General features: G+C 35.7%; 2 protein-coding genes across 3 annotated transcripts in view; both read left to right on the forward strand.

Annotated features, from left to right (window-relative positions):
- The window catches only part of LOC140800826 (UDP-sugar pyrophosphorylase), a 39,482-nt gene extending 26,007 nt beyond the window's left edge, over positions 1-13,475 (forward strand). For both annotated transcript variants that reach the window (XM_073155712.1, XM_073155722.1), the window contains 5 exons: positions 3,696-3,801; positions 4,143-4,202; positions 9,942-10,022; positions 12,344-12,583; positions 13,016-13,475. In XM_073155712.1, coding sequence (XP_073011813.1) covers positions 3,696-3,801; positions 4,143-4,202; positions 9,942-10,022; positions 12,344-12,583; positions 13,016-13,183 — 655 coding nt within the window. In that variant the 3' untranslated portion in view covers positions 13,184-13,475. The remainder of the gene's footprint in view (positions 1-3,695; positions 3,802-4,142; positions 4,203-9,941; positions 10,023-12,343; positions 12,584-13,015) is intronic.
- Positions 13,476-14,368: 893 nt separating this feature from the next.
- LOC140792039 (eukaryotic initiation factor 4A-8-like) lies at positions 14,369-18,905 on the forward strand. The gene is made up of 5 exons (XM_073142832.1): positions 14,369-14,530; positions 15,764-15,833; positions 15,944-16,050; positions 16,143-16,573; positions 18,009-18,905. Exons 2-5 carry the CDS (start codon positions 15,766-15,768, stop codon positions 18,642-18,644), a joined length of 1,242 nt encoding a protein of 413 aa, XP_072998933.1. The 5' UTR covers positions 14,369-14,530; positions 15,764-15,765; the 3' UTR covers positions 18,645-18,905.
- Positions 18,906-19,214: the final 309 nt, after the last annotated feature.

Consider the following 19,214-nt stretch of genomic DNA (forward strand, 5'->3'; position numbering starts at 1 on the left):
TTTCACCTAAAGATTTATCTTTAGGTTTTATATTCTTAATTTTCATAGACCACTCCTGTGATGTAAACATCCGCATAATATCATCTTTGTAGCGCATGATGCTCTCCAAGGCTAAAAAGTGAGTGGCAAATCTAGTGACGCTGGGTCTGATGATCTCCCTACCACCAGTCATCTGCCTGAGTAAATTAAGAACCCAACCATGATTATAGATAAAATTTGTTAACCTCCGACCTTCACATATGACCATGTCAATTTCAGGCTCTTTTGTAATATCCTCCAACATCAGATAAATACAATGTGCAGCACATGACGTCCAATATAAATGAAGTCTTTTAATCATCAGTAAATTTTCAGCAGCTTTATAATTTGCCCCATTATCAATAACCACTTGGATTACTCTTTTTTCATCGATTTCTTGTATCATCTCATCCATCAACTGATAAATATAATCTGTATTTTTTAAATGAGCAGTAGCATTCACAGACTTTAAAAATATTGTCCCCATGCCAGAGTACACAGAAATTAATTATATTTCTTCTGTTTTGTGTATTTCACCCATCACAAATTAGTGTACAACCAAATTCATCCAAATACTGTTTAAATGTCTCAATATAAGTATGAAGTTCATCTACCTCTGAGTCAAGATATTTAGTAGCAATATCATTTGAACTAGGAGGGGGAACACCAGGCCCTACTGATTGTATAGCATCCACCATAGTGTGATAGTAAGGGCTATCAGCTACATTGAAAGGAATATGGTTGTAGAAGAAAAATTTAGAGATAGCTCTACCAATGTGTTTCTTTGCATTTTTAATTCCTTTGAGAGCTATCTTGGTTGAATTTTGTGTACGACCCCTTTTTTTTGAAGATATGTATCCATTGGTCCAATATTTTCAGACTCTGCTGTAACACCAGGAGTCTTATGGGTAGAACTGCTGCCCCCATATTCTCTCTCCTCGTATATTAACTGATCTAGATCTCTGAAAGTTACCACCAGTGCTTCTTCTCATCACTTCCTCTTCTCTATGCATATTTTTGCTCTATTTCATTGCCCTCCTCATCTGTCTCTCCTCCTCACTTTGCTCACTGCTATCATCATCAATGTGTATAGGATTATGCATCAATTCTTCACGAATCATTAACTCTCTTTGTTGTGCAGATTGTCTATCCTTCTTTTTGCCAATTAAATGAGTCAACATCTGCTTTCTAACTTCCAAAGATACTTGAGTGCAAGTTGCTAAATTTTCTTGTCTTCCAGCTAAATGTTCTTTCAAATGGCTGACACCACCACTCATTTCCTTTCCACACCAGTTGCATTTAACGCGTCTTTTATCTTGCCCAATAGTGCTGCAATGTTGCCACCTAATGTCGGTATCATATGACTTCTCTTTTGGAACCATTGATATTTTAGCTCTGCAACTAAAAAACATAAACAAAAATCAAAATAAAATATAAAATAATTTAAAATTATAACCAGCTGCTGCTGCTCTGCTGGTAGAGAAGTCTCTATTGCAGCAGCAGCAGAGCAACAGTCTGCTGCTCTGCTAGCAGAGAAGTCTCTATTGCAGCAGCAGCAGAGCAACAGTGCTGCTCTGCTGTGAGCTGCAGCAGCAAGCATTGCTGCAGCAGCTGCTGCACAATGGAAAAAAAAACTTACCCAAGGTCACCGGAGATCGAGGTCGTCGGAGAACGTCGTTGGAGGTCGAGGTCACTGGAGAGACGGAGATCTACTCACTACTCAGTCACCGGTGAGAAAGAGAGTAAGAGATCCGTGAGAAAGAGAGAAAGAAAGAAAAGAGAGAAAGAAAGAAAAGAGAGAAAGAGAGAGAGAGAGAGAGAAGGGAGAGAGGCAGGTGGGGAGTGGGGACATCAATTATTGATGTCCCCCGGGTCGGATCCAACCCATTCCCACCTGTTTCGACCGAAACGGCAAAAACCGCAACTGAAATCAGTGGGGCCAATCCCGATCCATTTCGGCCGATCCTGCTCGGGATCGGCCGAAATTGGGAACCTTGGGTACTATATTAACATATTCCACTTAATAGTTAATACCACATTAAAATTTTAGGTTTTGACCTCCTTCATGTGTTCCACGTCAAATTTCTTTTATTGATTTCTAGAGAGTTTCTCCGCCTTTTGCTTTTTAAGTGATGATTTCTATAAAACATTGTTTTTCCTAGTCAACTCATCTTTCTTATAGTTCCCTTTTTCTAACACCTTATTTTATCAAGGAAGTCTTCATCTACTTCAGGTTCTCATTTCTATGCCATCTCAATTGATTTTCTGTAACTTCATCTTGCTATGCAAGGTCATACTTTATTATCACTCCCTTAATGACTTTATTGTGTGCTCACATTTGATTAGTCCTTCTTATTCGTGTTGATATTTATATTTCCATGACCCATATCTTAGAGGGGAGACTCTTACTTGATCCAAGCAACATCGCGGATTTCTTGTATACTTTAGAAGCGAATGACCTTGTACTCATCTTCCTCATTCTTGTACTCATCTGGATCGATTATTTTGGTTGTTTTTCTTTATACTACTTTTTTTTTTTTAAATTCTAAAAATGATAGACCTATAAGAAAATTTATGTCACTCAAATAATAGCAGCACCATATGAAGTGTGAAAATTTTATCATAATAATAGTGGGTTTCGAATTGACCAGTAAATACTCGTGCTCTTCATTGCATTACTGCTGTGCTAGAGATGGCTCGAAGGCACCTCCCAAAGAAGGAAGACAGAGGGGAGCGAGAGGACTTGCTTGGATTTTTCAAATCTACCATGGATCCTTGGGGAAAGTGACACAGTAGGAAGTGAAAGTGAAGAAAAGAAACAAATAGCAAACGGGGTTGTGAACACATCAATTTTATTTGACAAATATCTAGATCATAAAAAATTCCAAATTTGTGTTTGTTGTACTAGCTCTTGTATCTGCCGATATGACCACAATGTTGATACAAACTGATATTGGGCCAAAACTAGTTTTGCTCCTTGTTCTGACCAATAGTTCAAACCATGGTCAAGAGTCTATTTAGGATGTTAATGGTTATTTGTTTCATGTCATTAATAGGTTTAACGTGCATTTATTATCACCTCTTATGAACTCCCACACTGGAAGTTGGAATTCCTATACTATGATTAAACTCCTTGTTCTCCTTGAGATATTTGAGAGTCATCTGCAACCGCAAGATGAACTCTTACAAATAGTGTATTAAGGATGGATGAGCTCTTAGAAATAGTCAATTGACATTTGAAAATAAAAAAAACAATTAATAATATTAATAAAATAAAAAAAGGGAAGTTGAAAACTGGAAAAGAGAAAAGGGAGAAACTTTTGACTAAACATATATCTGTTGCATTTGTAAACATTGAAATTGTGGCATGGCAATTCTGCTCTGGACTTTGGTGTTTGAAAGGTGGAGATGTGGATGCTTTTCTGTTTTACATCTTATTTATCCTTTAAACAGATCCAATCTATCACTCCTGATCATGATGATGCCTTCATATATCTACAATATTATCTGGGTGGGTTAAATGCACTTTGTAAGCTACTTCAATTCTTATCGTAATTTAAGGTTATGCTCTTAATGTTTAACATTCCTATTATGAACACTCCTGATCATGTGTGTGTCTATCTGTTTATTTTCATATATCTGCTATATGAACATTCTTCGTAATCTTAACAAATCAGGTACAAGGATGCCAGCAAAACATCATTCAAATCCTCCACTCGATTGGAATGTATGATGCAAGACTATCCCAAAACACTGCCACCATCAGCTAAAGTTGGGTTTACGGTAAGTTAAAGAAAATTGATGATGTATATTCTTTTCCAATTTTTCATAGAAGTGGTGTAAAACACTTTTTACAGTATTTTTCGAGTTAAGATGTCATGTTCTCTTTTTATTGGTTAGACATTTTAATTGAATCCTCATCTGTTGTCATGTTTTTGCAAGTTAGTTATTCATTTAATTGCGCCTAGCCTGTTTGAGCATAGATTTAGTCAATCTTGGCTTGAGATTAATTGCCTGAGATTTATGATGAGTTTAACTCTAGCTTGATTCAAGGCTGTTTTGCTTTGATTGGTGTGAGACTAAACAACCATTCTATAACGTCAGTCTTCTTATTTTCCTTTTAGGTCATAGATACTTGGCTTGCATATGCACCTGTGAAGAATAATCCTGAAGATGCTGCTAAGGTATAAATCTCTGCAGTTTACTTATTTAATATTCATGTTTACTAGCTCGCAGATTGAGCATGTATTTTCAGGAAGCAGCTGCTTGAATATATATTCATATAAGATTAATCTTATTATCATTTACCACTGATCCTTCGACTTGAAAGCTTATCTTGAATGTGTACGCCATCATCAATTTATTAAGCTTTTATTATAATCTGCCAAATTTGTCTATATTGTGCTATGTCTTGTACGACTTACTTTTTGAGTGGAAGGGTGTAAAAGTACTTTATTGTAGCGTCTACACTCATCTGCCTAGTTGTTGTTGTGATCTTTTTCTTAAAATTTTATACTCTTATGAAATCTTGGTTAACTTATGGCATTTGCACGGCCTCAGCATGCGTAGAAGGCAGATTTCTAATCATTGGGGCCTGAAATAGCTCTTAGTGGCTAATTTAAAATCTCTTACTCATGGTTAGCAGGATCGGTTGATCCCGTCGATATGGCTGATTCCGCTGATATGTATCATTTTTTTGGAAAGCCAATCCTGATCCTGATTCCGATTCCGATTTTTCAAACCTTGCTTTTACCTCTAGATATTGGAATAACATGTACAATTTTGTATAGAACAAGAGTTTTGAGTCACTATTACTGCATGAAGTGTCTTGTAGCTAAAAGCTGCAGACATGTGTAACTCAAATTGGAGGCTAAATTCAGAAATTTTGATGTAGATCAACACAGAACTATAGAAGGTTGACCTACTTGAATTGTGAACCAATTAAACTCCAATATACAAAAATGGGAAATAATTTGGGGGAAACCCAAATTTTGTGTTCATGGCTGAAATTTTCAACCAATGAAATGCAAAATGCGGGTTGAGATCAAGGTTCCAAAAATCAGTATCGGGATCGGGATCGGTTGTTCGGAAAAACGATACGTATCGGCCGCCTGTATCGGATCGAACTATTTTAATTAAATAAAATTCTAAATATTATTAAAAATATTGAAAAATTTCTAAAAATTTAGAAAAAATTATAAGAAAATAAAAAATAATAATTACTCACATATAAAGCCTAAAAAGTAAAAATCTCTCTTCCTCCCTCTCTTCTTTCCTATCCCTCTAACTGTTAGTCTGAAGTATCCATTCTCTCCCATACTTTTTTTTTCTATCTTTCTCTCTCTCTCTCTTTCTCACCCTCTTTTTTTTAATATTTCCCTCTCCCTCACTCTCTCTTCCTTTTTCTCTCTCTCTCTCATCCTCTTTTTTTTTAATCTTTCCCTCTCCCTCACTCTCTCTTCCTTTTTCTCTCTCTCTCTCTCATCCTCTTTTTTTTTAATCTTTCCCTCTCCCTCACTCTCTTTTCCTTTTTCTCTCTCTCTCTCACCCTCTTTTTTTTAATTTTTCCCTCTCCCTCAATCTCTCTTCCTCTCTCTCTCTCTCTCTCCTCTCTCTCTCTCTCTCTCTCTCTCTCTCTCTGACAGCTGCTGTCAGCAGCAGTTGATGTCTATTGCTGCTTGCAGCCACCTGTACAGGCCGAAACTAGCCAAACTGGCCGAAACTAGAGCATTGATTCACTTTAGGAGTATTTTTGTTTCATGTTTGAGTGTTTAATTTCCATTAAAATAAGTTTTCTGTAAGTCGCGTTCGAACGCGAGTGGAGTGAGTTCGAAAGCGGTTTGTGAACGGGGTTATGAACGTGGGTGAAGAGAGTGCACCACTGTGAACGCCTGCATCGCGTTTGCAAATACCGACAGGCGTGTTCGATCGCGCGTTCGAATGCCTGCATCGCGTTCGCAAATCTAGAGGAGCGAACTCGGTGCGTTCGAACGCGGTCGGGTGCGTTCGAACGCGGTCGGCGAAAATTGTATTGTTAGGGTTAATTTGAGTTGTTGGTTAGCCTCTAAAAGGATGTGGATGACAACCAAAGTCATTATTGATTATTGAGATTGAGTTTTGCCTTGCCTCCTTCGTCTTCTTCGCTCTTGTTCTCTCAATCCCCGGCGACGCCGCTTCTAACCTCCCTCGACCGACCAATCACTTTAGTCCCTTAGGGGTGGCCCTCTCCTCCCCCTTCTTCCAATCTATCTGACACTTGCCCTAACCCTTCCATCAACCATAACCCTTCCACCACCACTTTTCACCGGTGCCACCCCATTAACGCCGGTCCACCTTCAACCATTATCACCTAGGATCACGTGCCTCCATTCACGGATCCAAAACAGACCACCCTAACCTTTATCCATTAATCGGACAATATCTCGAGATCCCCACATCTGATTCCTCTGAAACTAGATTTGTTGGAAAGCTCTTTTCCGGGGCTACAACATAACAAAATTTCACGTCGATCCAACGGCAGCATATTTCAGGATCTTATTTCAAAGTTCCGTGCCAGATATAGTCCAGATTAAGAAATTGGAAGAGATCGAACCTTAGCCTAAAGGGGAGATCGTATCAAGCTGGTATTAGAGCTCCATAGCCCGAGGTTAGATCGTGCCAGTGATACTATATCTCAGTAGCACCAAAGACTGGCATAATATTGATTAAGACTTGGTAATTGGTTAATATATATTTTAATATAATTATAGTGTTGAAATAAGATCATGACCTCTATCATTTTCGTAATTAAAATTATTGATCAACTCTAGGAAATTATTCCAACACCAAATTTTATATCTTATCTTCATGTTATTAAAATTGGAGTGTTGAGATCACTTCAATGATTAATGTATTCATTCGATCAATCTATCCATCACAGCACCATCTATCATATCTATTCCACATCGACTAATCTACCCATCATAATATTATAATATATAAATATAAGAAAACATCTCTTTCTTTGACTATATTTACAAAAAAATATATATTAAGTAACCATTTTGCTTTCAACTTTTCTTTTTCTTTCCTAAAATATAGGAGATTATCATAAATGATTAATAAAAGAGACATTTTTGGAGGTCATTTTTATAGTTTCGTGGATCAATAGTCTACTCGGAAATGGACAAAATAAGTTTAGGGGTTTAAGATGTAATTATGTTTTTATTTAGGGAAATTTATATATAACACCCTGCGTTTTAATAAAATTACGGTTTACACCCTATCACTATTTATAAATCGAGCCTTATGATTTAGCGAATATGTGCTGAACCATGAGAATATTTCATAAAGTAAAAATATTTTATTTCTAAAATAATTAAAATACTCTTATTTTTAAAATGACTAAAATGTCCTTAGTATGACTCGGTTGAGGATATTTTTAAAATTCTTTCAGTATTATAACTTATTACTCAAACAAAGTTCGTTAGCTAATATATATATATTTATTGGCTTTGCGATAAACACGAGAGATAATACATATAAACAGATGAGATGAAGAATCAATAATTTTCAGCCAAGATCACAATAGCCCGAGGGAGATTATGAACACCATTGAGCGAGTTAATGAGGAGTATAAAGTAAGATTCAATGTGTAGGTGGGGGATATTATGATATTGGTTTCAAATTAGGACCTCACAATGGGTGACTATGAATTATTTGAACTTAACCATAAACACTAAATGAAGCCTATACTTGGCCTAGTACACATTTGTCAATTGAAAACCTAAAACTTTTCAGAAATCTCACCTTACATATTAACCATATCCAAACTATCATAAATAGTTTGAATATCATCAAAGGAAGTTGTGACCATTCATCAAGAATATGATCACATTATTTCAATATTAGATATTTTCTAAGATGACGTCTAAAGCACTTATTGCCTAAATGCAAGTGTGTTGATGATGAATGATGTTAATAAACACTTGAGCTCCTTCCAAACTTCTAATAACTTCATTTAAATTGGAGTTGAATGAAATATCTCAGGCTCACTCCGGTTGGCTTCTATTTAGAATTTACTAGTCTATGGCAAAAATGGGAGTCATATTACCCCTCTTTGTCCTATTTCCTTTTTCTCATTCTCCTCCCTTTATAATATCTTCTCCTTAATATCTTAATCGGACCATGCCCGTTATTTCTCAAATAAATAAATAGCCCTATAGTTTTAATAGTTTAATATTTAATTTTAATGATAATAAGTAATTAATTTAAACAAAATAAGACAAATAAACTTATAACATTACTCTATGGGGATGATTTAAAAATCATTATACAAAATGCCAGCATTCCAACATGGCCTTTGGAAATCAAAATTGGGTCACCCAAATATAGGGTTAGGTTTCAGAAAGATAGTGACTATCCATTAAGAAGTACACCACAGGAAATATTTTATTTTACCCCTTCCTTTATTTATTTTTTCTATTATTTTCATTCCACCCCAAATTTGCTTTTGGCATTAGCCAATTAGACCCTTCTGTTTACCCGTTATTAATTTCTTATCTGAGAGAACACCTTGGATCATATTTAATCTCGTACAAAAGTATGTTAAGATAAACTCTACTAATAGAATGATCTTCCATGAAGAAAACTAACAGAGAAGGGTGTTTTAGATAGCCCCCCAAAAAAACAGAGGGTTGGATTATAAATAAGAAAACAATGGAGGGGTTGAAATAGAAATTTCCTAACACTATATATGTATGAAATGCATGCATGTCTGTATCTATGTATGTATGTATGTATGCGGATATCAGCACGTTTTTGAATACGTTTGAAGACATCAAACACGGCTGGGTGGCGCGAGTCAACGGTCTTCTTTCCCTTCTATAGATCCCCCCCTTCTCTCTCTCTCTCTCTCTCTCTCTCTGACAGCTGCTGTCAGCAGCAGCTGATGTCTATTGCTGCTTGCAGCCACCTGTACAGGTCGAAACTAGCCAAACTGGCCGAAACTAGAAACTATGGTTGAGATTAACCAATATGGGTTAGATATATTAGGGGATACACCAACTAGACTCCAATTTGATGATTTACTTACTCTCTTTTTGGACTCTTAGTAATTGGGCACAAATCTGGGGAAATCCCATGTTTTTTCAATATGAACAAAATTATAGCCAACAATTGCAAAATTTGGGTTGGGATCAACCCATATGGAATAGTCTACATGGACCCTAGAACAATTAAGCTCTAATTTAATGATTTTCTCTAATTCCCCTTAACTTTGCTTAATTAACCTCACTACCCGATTGCATTGGGGCATTTTGCCACATGGACCACCATATTGGGTATTGACATGCCTTGTGCCAATTGTCATTCATCTCTTTTGGAACCCTAGACCTCTCCCTTGGGTCCTTCTAGATTGATCCTTAGTCTATTGGTTGATTTGTCTATCAGTGGAATACTAAGCTCCAAAGAGAAGCTTCTCATGGAATATGGATTATCGAGCACTTGGCAGTAATTGAATCTTACCTTTTTTTCTAAGAATGCTGCTTATGGGCATGCACCATGTGATAGTCTCTCTTCGACACTTAAGGCTTGCAATCAATTTCACTTAAATTTTTTTTTAGAATAATTAGAGTATTTAATTGTAAATTAACTTGAAAAGTTGTGTTCTATTTACTTGAATGCTTTTGCTTTTGCAAAAAAATTTGTCAGATATTTTGTCTTAGGTTTTTCAATGTCTTAAAATCTGTGAAATTGATTTTAGATGTTGATGTAGCTATTCTGCTATGATAGTACTAAAGTATTATCTTCTCTATTCTTTCTTAGATTAAAAATGTGACTGATGCTACTATGCCTTCTATTCATTATTTTGAATCTCTTTAATATCGAACTTGAGATTTTTATGTTATTTCTGTTGTTCTATTTTCATGTGCTCTGTATCCTAGGTACCAAAGGGAAACCCTTATCATAGCGCAACTTCGGGAGAGATGGCGATTTATAGGGCAAACAGCCTCATTCTGCGGAAGGTATTCCCATGTTGCTTTTAAATTGTGCTATCAGATCTTTCATGGTACAATTTATGTGATACTTGTGCTAATTGTCAGAGTTAATAGACGTTTATTTTCTTTGTTAGTAATGTAAGACTTGACCTTCTAGTGCCATAGTTATCTCTGTTGCATGACATGAAACAAATAGAAGAGCAAATATAATTACTTGTCTAATAACATAAACCTCATGTTGATTTCTTTTGCAAAGTAAGGAAGATGGAACATTTGTGTGGTTTTGTAGCATTTGAATAAAAGTTTGGAAATTTTATGTTTTATAGCTTTTTTGAATACGTAATTTTCCTATGTTAGATAACCAGTTAACCCAACAGCTTAATTTGTTTAGGTAATAGAGCAACAATATATATCAAACCTTTAACATGCTCTCTCACATGCAGTCTTGATACATTGCATATGGAAAAATGAAAGATAATAAAGTATGTTGCGTAGCACACCGTGAATGGGGCCTAATGAGTAACCTCTAGAAAACCACGTTCCTATACTATATTAAATAACTAATTAACCCTAAAACTTAAGTTGTTAAATAATGAACCAATATATATAATATCTTTAACACCTCCATAATCAATTGCCATCAAATGTTAAGTTACTAGATAAGAGACCAATGATGTATATCATACTTTTAAGTTTTAACACCCTAACACCATATTGTCAAGGAAATCATGGGACCATAAACTAGATGTCTCATTGTCATTCTGGAGAAGAACAAGAGAGAATAAAACTAATTAACTAGAGAAGAGCCATTATTTTTGGCCAAATATCATAACATTTGCATGGAAAGTGGATGCATTCAAGAGTCCTTCAAAACTTTGACAACTGGTGGGCTTAAAATACCTAGATTCAAGAATCCTTCAATACTTCATTTACGTATCTGATTTAAAAAAAGAAGAAGATACTCCTGGATACTTTTTAGGATATAGATACTTTTGAGAGATCAAAGGCAAGTCAAGCTACAAGTTTTTTATTCAGTAAAGAAGGTTCTAGTGGCAACAAAGTTGGCCCTAGATGTAATTTATTATGAATATGTATGAATCTGGATTTTTGAAGGGAAACAATATTGGGATTTAATGCCACAAGTGCATAACCATAACAATTTATGGGACATATGTTCTTTTGTCTTAATAGAAGTGTAACAATTTGCTATAAATCTTTGTTGATGAATAAGTTCAAGCTGTACTTCATATATATTATTACAAGTTATCATAATAATAAAATTATGAGAAATTTTATTTTGCTCCCTTCTTTTTACATTATTTCTGTTTCTACCCCTCCTTTTTTCACCTATCTAAATTGACCCCTTTTTTTTTACATTTACTATCTACCAAACCTCTATCGTTAATTTCTGTCACAAAAACTAATCAACCTTCAAGTTAAACTAACCCAGGTTACTCAAATTACTATTATACTATTAGATATGCAAACCTATTAGTAAAACATAACCCATTTACTAATTAAAAAAAAAAATACTCTCAGACCTTTCTTCTTCTACTGACAAATGAAAAAAATACTCCCAACCCTGCTCCTCACTAAAAAATGTTGGTATTTTAGAAGTTGTATTTTAAAAACAAAAATAAATTCATTAAAAAATGTCATTCTGTCCAGCTCTGTTGGGTTAAAATTAACTTAAGGGTTTTTAAAGACTTATAATGAAATGTAGGACTCAATTTAGACAAGTAATATCCTTTTTTTGTAAGATTTGCCGTATTGGTGTGTCTGCATTGTCTTAAGAGTTGTATCCTTATCCATGCGTCACAGTTACAATCTTATGTCTCTATCTCTGCTTGCATTTTACTAGTTCATGTTTTTATTCTCTTTTGCAATAATATATTCTACTCTCTAAGGCTTGTTGTTTTCTTATTTGTTGGGCATTTTTTGGTTTCTTTTATTCCAAGATCTTAAGTTGTAACAAGTAGCACATTGTCACATTAGGTTGGTCACTTGGTCCCATTGTCGACCTTTCATTGATTGAAAATGACACCTCTTACACTTGGCCTTTCTTGATTAATCAGCTTAGTCACATATGCAGTTCCTGGAGGAATGGCATGAGGCTAGAGTCTGGCAGAAAAATAGTACTGTTTTTCTTTATGTTGTGTACTTGTCTTCTTGGGTTGCGTTTGTATTCTATGTTATCTATATTGCCAAGATATAGTTAGGAATCCTAAAACCTTGAAGACAAGGGAATTGAAGAGTAAGTCAGCATTACTAGAAATTCATAGCATTGTTTGGTATTGCTTTATTTAAGCTTCTACCAGATCTCTTAGTTTTGCATTTTCTTCTATCAGGCTGGTGTTCAAATTGCTGATCCAGAAATTGATGTGTTCAACGGTCAAGAGGTGGAAGTTTGGCCACGCATAACATGGAGCCCAAGGTGGGCTGTATCATTTTCTGATGTAAAAAACAAAGTTAATGAGAATTGCTCTATAACACAGAAATCAACAATGGTTATTAATGGCCAAAACGTGCTTCTTGATGGTCTTACCTTGGATGGGAGTCTTATTGTCAATGCCATAAATGAAGCAGAGGTAATTGATCCATCGTATCTTCATTACTACTTGTTAGTCTGAGCCTTGAGAAACAATTAGTTTATTCACCTTGTGATTGTCTTTTGCACCTGATTTTGGCATGTCGACAAGGGTGGGGTGGTCGCCACCATGGAACACTTTCTCTTTTCCGAATGCCTAAGATTATATGATGTTTTTTCAACTAAATGCTTTTAAAGTGGTTTTTCAGCAAAGGTGGCTGAAACACTAAGTCTTACAGAACTGTTTATATTGAGGATATTCCTCATTAGATGGTCTTTCTGCAAATATATTTCAGAAAGGATATTTACACAATTATATCACAAAGATGAGTTTTTTTTTTCCTAAATAATGTAGTAGTTGATATGCAAAAGGAAAAAAAAGCTTTATACCTGGTGTTGAATATGGCATGCAACTTCTCTGGTTTCTGTATAGGTGAAAGTGGCTGGTTCTATTTTGAACAAGGGATGGATTCTTAAGCATGCTGATCACAAGGACGACTCTCTGCCTGAAGAAATGAGGATGAGAGGATTCAAGATCGAGAAGATTGAACAGCTGGAGATGAACTACACTGAACCCGGAAAATTCTGCTTAAGCTTGTGAATGAGCGTATCATGGTTCAGTTAGGTGTCATACTTAACCCTTGCTATTATATAAGCTGAATGTGAAATCAAATACCTATTCATTGTAATAAGAGATGGGACAGGATCTTTTTACCAGAGATTTCTTTTTTGTAAAATAAGTAGGATGTATTTATTTTGGTCTCCTGCCAAGAAAGAAAAAGAAAGTAGTAGCTAAAATTCAAGTTTAAGCAACTGCTGGTGCATGATCTGTAATTCTGTGTACTATTTGGACCCAGACATGACCAAGATTAACATCCTTCTTTTGTTTTCTTGTTCTATTGCGTTTGAGTTTCTATGATATTAAGACTTCAAACCAAACCAAACCAAATGCTCAGACATCCATCATGCAGAATGTAGCACGGTATTTTTGTATTGCAGAATCATTCTTATTTCTCTACTATGTGATGGTTAGAATTTCAAAATATGACATAGATTCATTTTGCAGCAAAACGTCCCAGTCGGGTTGACAGCATCCTTTGACGTTTGCAGGTGAATAATTGATGAAACTCCAAACTCTCTCCCCTTTGCAATGTCATTATTAGTCCATCATTTGGATTGTATATCTTTGTGGGGGGTGCATTAAGGAGTTAATGGGTCATTAGTCATGTGAATTATTATACGGAATTAAATAATATAGTGGATTCAACAAATAACTTGTATTTTCTTGTATTTTATGATTATTTTTTCCTTAGCTTTAGATCTTCACCATTTTATGCTTATTGCTAAAACACCTCGAGCTAAGTTCGGTACACAGTGACAATGTCTAATTTATTTTGCATCCTCCCATCTATGATTAAAAAAAAACAACAACCATAGTTTACTTTTATACGTGTTGATAAGAAATATGCACATTTTTAGAGAGGGAGTGAGGGGATATTTGGCTATTATTTATAAGTAAAACAAAAGGTGAATTCACGAATATCTATCTCTCTTGTTACGAAAACTAAGGTGTGTTTCTTGTTATATGGCAAGTTGTTTTCAAGAATAAATTAAATAGCATTTATCTCAACAATAATAATAATAATAATAATAATAATAATAATAATAATAATAATAGGATTTATCTCAAAGAAAATTAATCCAATTCCAGAGAGCATGGCATGGCATGCAATGAAATGGGCCAGATTAAGGCCCAGACCAAGAGCGGCCAATAGGAAACCCTACCCCTCGAGCCATGGTACGCTGGCATATAAAAGCCCTTCCATTCGCGGCCAACGCCAAACCTCTCTCGCTCCCTCACAGCCGTTGAGTCGGAGTTCCAGTCTCGGGTTCCTTCGCCTTCCCTTCTTCGACGCTTCCGCGACCTACTCCAACTCTTCCGACGCAGGTGAACTTGATCTCTTGCGTTCGATGCGTAATTATGTCTAATAATCTTAGTAGCTTTATTACTCGTTCCGATCGGATCTATATTCAAAAGATGAGATTTTTGCTCTAGCTCCTGTTGTAAGATTGCTTTTCTTTTTCTTCTTCTCATAAATCGAAAAAATTGGCGCGTTTTTTTCTTCTTTCCTTTTTTTGGATCTGGTATGTTTATCTTTCACTGTTTGATGAGATGCTAGGGTTAATTTATGTTCATCCTATTTTGAATTCGTTAGGAAGTGCTTAGGGAACCGGATTTTAGTTTATTTTCTTGCTATCTCTTTGAAATTAGCAGATCTGCTTTGTTTGGAGTTATTTAGATGTTGTTGAGGGATAAAGGTTCTATCTTCTGCAAGAACTGTGTATTGTAATGATCCAGCTTTTCCATTTTTCCCTTTTTCTCCCTTCCGTTCCTTTGTTTAAACTAATTTTTCACTATTGAATTGCTGGAGGTCGACACGTTTTGGTGTTTCGTTTCATATTTTTATATCATTAAATTGGAGTTATCTGTAAATAGGTCTTCCAAAAAGAAGAAATCAGATTGCAACTAGATATTGTATCCAAAGTGTCTTTCGCCTAAGATATGAGCAGATTATCAACTTTTATATTATATAATGCACTGCTTGAAGAGTACACAATTTTGCTTATGATTCTCATAATCCTCGCTAGCTTTTGCCATAATGATTTGTAAGGGATGCTTCAAAGATTCCTGGTAAAGTTACTCTTCATGTTTTGATGAGTTTGAGTGCTCTAGGTGACTACAAGAAATGGATTGAGCAAGTCTGCATTGTTTGTTGCCATCATCTAGTTAAAATAGAAAGTTTCCATTCAATTGAATCTGTACCGGTTTCTCGTTTGGTGCTTAAAATGCAATATAAGGGTGTGGTCATCTGAAGCTCCTAAGAATATGAGGTTCTAGCTTACTGCTGTAGTACTACTACTTAGGTTGTTTTTGTGAGTTAGCACCATGCTACTAAGGAGCAAGTGACAAGGTTAAATCATCAAAACCATGTGATGCCATCATAGCTCGACATATTGTTCATATCATATGATGACGGGAGAAATTGCCCCTCTCTTTGTGTCGCTCTCTTCCTTTCATGTTTTAAGTCTTTGTTTACATTACCATTTTTATGCAAATATAATTAGTTCTTTTAATATCTTTGAAGTACAGCCTTTAATTAGTCCATCCTCTTGGATGCAGGCATGGCGGGATTGACGCAAGAAGGATCACAGTTTGACGCTCGTCAGTATGATGCCAAAATGAATGACCTGTATTGCATCTTACTTCTACTCCTGCTATAGTGCTCTCACTGTCTCCATGCATAATTTTTAAATAATTTTTACATGACTGTTATGCTTCTTTCCTTTTTAATTAATGTAGGCTAACATCTGACGGTCAGGATTTTTTCACATCATATGATGAGGTCTATGAAAGCTTTGATGCTATGGGCCTTCAAGAAAATCTTCTGAGGGGAATTTATGCTTATGGTAGGAACTTAAAATTTATTCATTTGTTGGAGTTATGATTGAACAATTATACAATAGGACTAATATATGTGAATTATCGTATAAATTTTAAGGTTTTGAGAAACCTTCTGCCATTCAGCAAAGGGGAATTGTTCCTTTCTGCAAGGGTCTTGATGTTATCCAGCAAGCACAGTCGGGAACAGGAAAGACAGCGACTTTCTGTTCTGGTATTCTACAGCAGCTTGATTATGGGTTGGTTGAATGCCAGGCTCTGGTTCTAGCTCCAACTCGTGAACTTGCACAGCAGATTGAGAAGGTCATGCGAGCACTTGGTGATTACTTGGGTGTGAAAGTTCATGCATGTGTGGGTGGAACTAGTGTTCGGGAGGATCAGCGGATTCTTTCAAGCGGTGTCCATGTCGTAGTTGGCACACCAGGTCGTGTGTTTGACATGCTACGAAGGCAATCCCTTCGTCCAGACCATATTAGAATGTTTGTATTGGATGAGGCAGATGAAATGCTTTCACGTGGTTTCAAGGATCAGGTCTGTTCTTTGGCAATTCCTCCTTGTTAATTTACTTATTGATGTGCTTGGTCTAATTCTAGGAATGAACATTTCATTTTCAATTTGTCTGGGCTATAGGAGTTATTTAGTCCATGGAGATTACAATCTTTTTTGTTGATTAGTAGAAAACATGCGAAAAGTTTCTCACTGTTTATTGGGAACAAAGTTTTGATTTTCTAAGTACAATTTTGGTACTGTTGCGGTTCCTACTCTTTATTGTGGTTATTAGGTTTGAATATTCAGATGGAGTTATTTCTGAATTGTAATGAATAGTAGTTTATGTATATTATGGATGATGGCTGTTTTATATGAGTGTCTAATCATTTATTTGACTAAATAACTCAAAATTTGGATTATTTATTTCTAAAAATCTTTCTGATATAATGTTGTGAATAGTATACTTGGTTAAAATGAGAAGTTTTGTCCTATAAGTATGAATTTGTGCTTCTTCGGGATATTTAGGTTTGAAGATGAAAAACGGCATGTCTCAACTTTTTGTAATTTAATAATTTTTCACATTTACTTCTGCCTGCATGTCTAGAACCATTATCTGCTGTGGTTGTCTAGGCTACAGTAGGGGTGGTCTATTCGCTATGTTGTTGTTGGTGCTGATTATAGCTATTTTGATGTTGACTATCATTATTTGATTTGGATGCTTAGTTCATGCTTAGGTAGTATACAATCAGTTTTGGGCTAGCACGGGCTACATAATAGTTTGCAGCATATGAAGTACATTCATATTAGAGTAGAAGTCCCCAGTGGAGAGGCAAAAAATTTATTAGGGGATGCAAAATTATTATCAAAAAATAAGTACTTAAAATGTTAATATATAAGTTTATTATCAACTAAATTTTGCATCTTTTTTATTACATCTAATCATAATCATGAGATATAAAAATGATTGTTTTTAATCCAAGCTTCAATAATAATTATAGTTATTCTAAGGACATCTGACAGGATTTAATTTTCTAAAGATGTTGCTACCTGACCACCTATTTCTTGGATTTAAAATTTTTGCAATAAATTGTGTCTTATGTATGAAAAATCAAAATGGTTTTCGATTTTGCTCACTTTTTTATTCAATTTCACCTTGTAGAGCTAACCAAATTTAATTATGTATCACTGAATTTCTTATATTATGCGAATGAATTCCTTATTGACAATATATGGGTTTTGTAATAATAAAATTTTTTTATGGTTTTTGTAAAATGAAGAAGACTGAACTTGCAGGATTTAAAATTTGATTGCTTTTCCATGTAAAAATATATGGTGGACCCGACCTAAATGGATAAATGTGAAGGAGAGGAGAACTCACGGTATTTGAGTATTTCTCTGACGTGCACCAAGAAAACTAATAGATAATAAATATGTGGTAGAATGAAAACTGACAAGTGGGTGTAATGTTTCACTGCAGATCTACGACATCTTCCAGCTTCTCCCTTCAAAAATACAGGTTGGAGTCTTCTCTGCCACAATGCCACCTGAGGCTCTTGAGATCACCCGCAAGTTCATGAACAAACCTGTGAGGATCCTTGTGAAGCGTGATGAGCTTACCTTGGAGGGTATCAAGCAGTTCTATGTCAATGTAGAGAAGGAAGAGTGGAAGCTTGAGACACTCTGTGACCTCTATGAGACTTTGGCCATTACTCAGAGCGTCATCTTTGTCAACACCCGACGCAAGGTGGATTGGCTCACTGACAAAATGAGGAGCAAGGATCACACAGTGTCTGCAACCCATGGAGACATGGATCAGAACACGAGAGACATCATCATGCGTGAATTCCGTTCTGGATCTTCTCGCGTTCTTATCACAACTGACCTCCTTGCTCGTGGTATTGATGTCCAGCAAGTATCATTAGTTATCAATTATGATTTGCCGACTCAACCAGAGAACTACTTGCACCGTATTGGACGAAGTGGACGATTTGGGAGAAAGGGTGTTGCCATCAACTTTGTGACTCGTGATGATGAGAGAATGCTGTTTGACATCCAGAGGTTTTACAATGTGGTTGTTGAGGAGCTGCCATCTAATGTCGCCGACCTTCTTTGATGATTTATATAAAATCAGGGTTCTTATGAACTTCTGTAGGTTTGTTTTCCTCAGATATCATCCTCATCGCATGGAATCCTCTTTCAGAGTAGTAGTGCACCCATCTATTTACTGGTAATTCAGGACTAATCATTTGTTTATCCCATCTTTGCAAATTTTTTGTTGCATTGGAAGTTGTGCTATCCTGTTTAGTTTAAAGAGGGAGATACTATTTGTCTTTGTTATAATTTTATCTCAGTTCAATCTCTATCTCTTCTGTGATCCTGTTTCTAATGTAGAATATGCTATCCTGTTTGACATCAGTCCACACATATTACTCTGAGACTTAGAGGTACTACTCGTGAAACTTGGAAACAATTTTATTTACTGTTTGAATCTGCTGCTTATGCTGCACACCTGTGAGTGGGGAATTTGTATCTGGGAAGGATAGACTTTTCTTTCCCCATTTTTAAATATGTCAGATGTTCTCCCATTATTTTACTTTTGCTCCTTGAGTGAAATGAGATATCAAGTACCAAGCTGATGCATATGACTCATATGGAGCAAATATGATCTTAGACCATACTGAAC

This window comes from Typha latifolia, chromosome 1 (assembly GCF_019914945.1).
Source record: "Typha latifolia isolate L0001 chromosome 1, TyphaL0001v2, whole genome shotgun sequence".
Lineage (NCBI taxonomy): Eukaryota > Viridiplantae > Streptophyta > Magnoliopsida > Poales > Typhaceae > Typha > Typha latifolia.